Source organism: Triticum urartu, chromosome 7A (genome assembly GCF_056163025.1).
Source record: "Triticum urartu cultivar PI428250 chromosome 7A, HENAU_Tu73, whole genome shotgun sequence".
Lineage (NCBI taxonomy): Eukaryota > Viridiplantae > Streptophyta > Magnoliopsida > Poales > Poaceae > Triticum > Triticum urartu.
Window position 1 is genome coordinate 698,251,969 of NC_141879.1, and position 5,997 is coordinate 698,257,965.

Below are 5,997 nucleotides of genomic sequence, written 5' to 3' on the forward strand. Positions count from 1 at the left end.
GGTCAGATCATGAAGACGTATGACTACATCAACCGCGTTGATATAACGCTTCCGCGAACGGTCTACGAGGGTATGTAGACAACACTCTCCCCTCTCGTTGCTATGCATCACCATGATCCTGCGTGTGCGTAGGATTTTTTTTTTGAAATTACTACGTTCCCCAACAGTGGGGGTGGGTGGGAGGTGGAGTTGGCTTTAATGGCGGTCTCGTCGCTTCAACCGAGGGGGGGGGGAGGGGGCGGGGAGGGGGAGGGTGGGAGGGGGAGATGGTCAAATGCTCAAAAAAGCGCACATTAGAGCAACATAAACGCTGACGTGGCCACTGTCAACATGGATTGCACTGAGTGGTGGCCCTAGTTATTAAAGCAGTGCACGGGGCGAACAGGAAACAGTTGAGTGAAACCGTACAGTTTGTGCATTTGGGGAAAAACTAGGGTTACGCGAGGGCGGAGGCGATTCCTGAGCGGGCCCGTGGCGGAGGCGATCTCGCAGGCGGCGGCGGCAGAGTCAATGTCGATGTCGTGGTCTTCGGGTTGTTCTCAGGCTCCCAGCTTCCGTCGAGCCTCTAGAAGGAGAGGGGACGAATCCAGGTCGCCAGTGCCCTACCGTGAGAGCCCGATGGCGTATGAGCCGGAGAAGATCTGCTGGTGCAGGCCGCGTAGGAAGGCGCCCAGATGGATCTCATGGAGCCGCTAGAACCCAGGCAGGCGGTACTACGCCTGCGTGGATGCCATGGTAAGTTTCATTTTAGTTATACTTTTCTGTTCATTACATCTTCTACCCTCTCAAACCCTGATTTCTGTTGGTACAACATGGTGGTTGTGGCTTCGTTGAATGGCATGATGATCCTCTGCCTAAGTTTTTAAGTGATTTGATTGGAGATTTGCGAGTTGAAGTGCGTAGGCTGAGAGGTGAATCAAGTGTTGGTGTGTTTGAAGATGACAGTGCAGTTGTGGCTCTGCCTGAAGCTCAAAGAGGAAGAGAGGTGGTGGCTTTGGAAGATCAGCTCAGGGAGAAAAATGCAGAGCTAGATGCAGTGAAGGCCAAATATCAGAATGTTGTCTTTCTTTTTATTGTCTTTGTGGTAGGTTTGGTGACAGCCAAGATGCTGCTTCAGAGCTAGATGCTGCTGCAGTAAGATGCTGCTGCAGTTAGTGTCATTGGTTTAGGCTTGTTTTGGCACTGAAGCTTGTTTTGGCACTGAAGATGCTAGTAGTGGTCAGGTTTATCCTTGTAAGTTAGTGTCAGGTTGATCCTTGTTAAGGAGAGATGCAAGTTAGTGTCAGTTGTGGTCAGGTTGATCTTTGCAACTTACTGTCAGGTGTTGCAAGTTAGTATCGGATGTTATTAGTTAGTGTCTTTGTAAACAATATTTGGTATGTTCATCTTAGTAATGAAGTATGTGGCCATTGTGGCAGTATCATCCAGTACATGCATGGTTTCTTGACACATGTGCATTGTGTTGTTTCACAGAAATCACATGAGCATGGTTTCTTGACATAATATTTACAGGAGCATTGAGTTGTTTCAGAAATGCCAAATGAACAACACAAAAAGCATTGAGTTGTTCACAATTGCGAAATGACTCAACTTAGTTCACAACAGACTCATAGTTCACAACAGACTCAACTTAGCAATCCATTAGAATATACATCAGTTTTGTAGCACCACTCAGACTAAAGTAGCAACATTCATTCACTCAGAAGTTACCACTGGCAGTAAAGAATGACATCAAACGAGTATAATTCCCTGTGGCACTTGAAGGAGCACCAGAAGTAGAAGGACCAGAAGATGAAGCTCCTTCATCAAATCTTGGGGCAGTGAAAGGCCTTGCAAATCTTGCACTTGCACTGGCTGACCCTCTAGCAGTTCTTGAAGCAGATCTAGCAGTAGCAGATCTAGCACTAGCAGATCTTGCAGTAGCAGATCTTGCACTAGCAGATCTTGCATAAGTAGTTCTTGCAGAAGCAAACCTTGCTGGTGGCTGCTGTGATCCTGATGGAGTATCTTCATTCCTTGATCTTGCAGGTGCCTTGCAAACATACAAGGAAACATGATAGTTTAGGGTTTAGGTTTAGCACAAAAAACATAGAAGGAAAGAAGACCAAATAACAAGTACAATTCACAAGGGTTTACCACATGCTTGTTTTTCCTCAAAGCCAACTCTGGTCTCAACTGTTGCTTGCGGTTGGTGTACCTATGGCCTTGGAGCCCACAGTTGATGCATGTTATAGTGGCCATTCTTGAACTGACCTTGGGTTTTGGAACCTCAAATTTTCCCTTTATTCTCTTCTCTTTCCTTCTTCCCTTCTTCACATGAAATTTGGGTGGCTCTATGTCTGGTCCACTTGTCCTTGTCCAATTATGTTCACCAGGAACTGGATATATCATTGGTTCATATGCAGCAAGGTAAAAAGGTTTTTTGAAGAATTTGCAGACATAGTCCGCTGGAAATCTTTTTGCCTTGTTAATTGCTGATATTGCATGGTTGCATGGTATGCCTGATAGGTCCCACTTTCTGCAGCCACATGTATAGATTTCCAAGTTTACAGAATGTGTTTGCTGCCCACTGGTCACTTGCCAAAGATTTACACCAGCTTGAATAGGTTTACAGAATCTGGCCCTTTCCTTTTCCACCTCAAGCTTCTCATCATAATATGGTGTGATCTCCCACAAAGATGCATTTCCCCTCTCTCTGTTATTATGCCACCTCACCATCTGCTTGTCCTTGATACCATCAATCATAGTCCTAATAGGTTTTTTCCCTAAAATATAGGATGTACTTGTTGAACACCTCAGACAGGTTGTTAACAACCAAGTCTGTCTTGCAGTTAGTGTCAAAAGCATGCCTAGCCCATGTGTGCTTAGGTATTCCACTTAGCCACTTCCAAGCTTCCTCACTCACATTTTTTAAGTCATTCATGGCAATGTTAAACTTGTGCTGGTTGTAAGCATAGCTGGCATTATCCATGCATTTCTTAAGATCTTCCCCCCTAAACCCAACATTCTAGAAATTTGCATAGAGGTGTCTAAGGCAAAATCTTTGATGACAGTTTGGAAAAACTTGGTTTACTGCATTTAGTAACCCCTGTTCACATAGCATGCTAGTCTTAGCTGAAGTACTGTTACATCTAGAACATAACATGCTAATGCAGAAGAACAGAAAAGCAATAACATAACAGAAAGATGCATGCATACCTTCTCTCTATCAGACATGATAGTATAAGGCCCAAATTTGCCAACTTCTCCTCCTAGACATATCTTCAGTTGGTGTAGAAACCAACACCAGTTAGTTGTGTCCTCTTGTCCAACAATAGCAAATGCAAGTGGGAAAATATTATTATTCCCATCTCTTCCAGTGGCAGCTAGGATTTGAGCACCAGTGGTGAGCTTAATAAAGCGTCCATCAGCACCTGTTGTTGCAACCAAAGAACAATTTAAACTTCTACAAAGCATTACTAAACAATATATTTAAGTATAAAGAACTATAAAGCACCACTACATCCATTGAGAAAGAAGTATAAAGCATTACTAACCAATGAATGGTCTGCATCCATTGAGAAATCCCTCCCTTGCTCCATTTATGCAGAAGAACATAGCATGAAACCTTGGTACTGGATGTGGTATTTTTGTAGTTGGTCTTGGAGTAACTGTTGCAACTATAACTCTACTACCAGGGTTTGTATCCATGATGGTCTGAGCATAATCCCTAAGTCTGGGATATTGAATCTTGTGCTCTCCTAGCACAACTTCTACAGCAAGGTTTTTGGCCCTATAGGCCATGTGCCTTGGCACATCAACACCATACTTCTCATTGCAGTTGTCAATTAGAGTGTGTATGCTAGTGGTTGGATCAGACCTGAACAATGACTCATAGGTCTTTGCAAGCCACTTGGCACTGATCCTTGATGACTCGGTGCTGCTAGGGCAAGTGTGCTCCAGCCTCATCTTCTTAATAGCAAAAGTCTTCTCCCCTTTGATAACTACAACAACTATGCAAAACTGGCAGTGCTCTTGCTTACAACAAGAAATGATCCTTTGGTCTGAATTCCTGTGATACCTGAAGTCTCTGGCATGTGTGATGTGTAAGCTCAACAAAGCATCTCTGAATTGCTGTTGATTCTTGAAGCACATGTACAGACATAACTGCTGATGTGGTTGCTCAAGTTTGTCATTGTACCAGATCCTTGGTTTCCTTTTCTTGGCCCTACTCTTCCTCCCTTTAGGTAGAACAAAGGACATTGGCTCATGTCCATCATCATCATCCTCAAACAGCAACCCATCATCTTCTTCATCTGATGAAGGAATGAAATCAGGTTGCACCTCCTCCAACACACTTGAATATGTCCTAGTAGTAGGGCATCTCCTAACTGCCAGCTTCTTCCTCTTTTTTGGAGGTTTTTGCATTGGTGCTTCTTCTGTTGCAACAACATTGACCTCATCCTCTTTCTCCTTCTCCTGCTCCTCCTCCTCCATCTCAAACAAGTCCTCAACCTCAGTGTCACCCTCATAATGTAATTGTTCCTCTTCTGAATCCTCATCATCTTCATCTGAATCTTCATCTTCAACTTCTTGCTCTGCTAGTCTGTTCCCCTCAATTATCACTGTGTCTTCAATTATCCTGTACTCCTCCATGCAGAAAGGATTGTTATCACTGTCATATGCAGCAGCCTCAGAGTCATCACTGTTATTATGTTCCTCCTCTAGCACTGCCTCTTCCTCCATTACAGCTTTAAGCTTCTCCTTACTTAAACTTATGCTCTCTTGTGTGCACTGACTATGAAAACAACACCTTGTTGATCAATAGCAAGAACTGCAGGCTCACTAAGATCATACACAATAGGTGGTCTATACAATATAGTTGCTAAATTTTCTTCTCTCCTCTGACAAACATTGCTATAGTTTGATCTCATTAAATCTGCTTTCATCTGACATACAAAAGGTGATGTTGCCCTCACTAGCAAATTCAGAACTAAACTATGCTCATATTCCTTCTTAAGTTGCTGCAGTTTGATGTTTGTGTCAATTAACTCTAACCCATGCTCTCTTTCCTCTCCGCTGTCTAAATTCTTCATGTGATACAGTTCATCAGAGAAAGAATAACCTTGTGTGTGCATCAGTGCATATAAGTTTAGAAGTGTAACATCTGAACTGCATATCTTCCTATCCAGGTTGTGTTGTGCATCAAAATGAAGACGAACATCCCAAACAGCATCATCTAAACTAAAATTGACAGCACAAATTTCTACTGTCATCAGCAACACTAACCCTAGCCCCCTGTTTTGGAATATACAGAAAGAAGCAGAAGCAGAGAAGAGAACGACTTACAGCACGCCGCCAGCAGCTCCACTGGTCCACTGATGGCTACTGGTAGGGTGGGCCACCCATATCTCTGCCAGCTTCACCCTGTCCTCCATGGACAGCGCGGGCTCCTCCTCCAAATCCTCGTCGTCTGCGCTGGAGTCGTATGAACTGAAGCCGTCGACGTCGTCCAGACCTAAGTGGTCATCAGGGCCGAGGCCAGGAAGGTCCCCGTACCCGCCCGCGCCGTCGACGCCGCCGGGAGTCGCCGCCGCCATCGCCTGAGAGGGGAGAGGAAGACGAGGGCGGGGGGGGGGGGGAGAGGAAACTAGGGTTCGTCGCGTATGGGTTCGACCGGACCGGACCAAGCTACTTGGTTCGACCGAGCAGGCTGGGACGAGTGACCGCGCGGGTGCGGGTGCGGGTGCGCGCGGGTAGGCCACCGTGGCACCTGACAAGTGGGCCCGGTCGGTCAAATACGTGGTCAATACAAGCTTATACGGCTGTCAGACCGTTTTGCAACACTTAGGCTTAGAGTTGGCACTGCATGGCAAAAAAAATGACTAATGATACTGATTCGTCACAACGTATTGAAGTGTGGTAATGTCTTGCAATTAACTCACACACGAGAGAAGGCAGCCGCCGATCCTCCTCTGGCGCACGCGAGAGAAGGCAGCCGCCCCCGCCGCCCACGCG

The 5,997-nt window shown here is 45.4% G+C and overlaps 1 protein-coding gene across 1 annotated transcript; it reads right to left on the reverse strand.

Moving 5' to 3' along the window:
- Positions 1 to 1,699: 1,699 nt before the first annotated feature.
- LOC147961728 (uncharacterized) lies at positions 1,700 to 5,579 on the reverse strand. The gene is made up of 5 exons (XM_087533917.1): positions 5,329 to 5,579; positions 5,083 to 5,223; positions 3,777 to 4,777; positions 2,137 to 2,201; positions 1,700 to 2,032 (listed from the first exon to the last, which is right to left on the reverse strand). The coding sequence occupies exons 1-5, from the start codon at positions 5,577 to 5,579 to the stop codon at positions 1,700 to 1,702; spliced, it is 1,791 nt and encodes a 596-aa protein (XP_087390043.1).
- Positions 5,580 to 5,997: the final 418 nt, after the last annotated feature.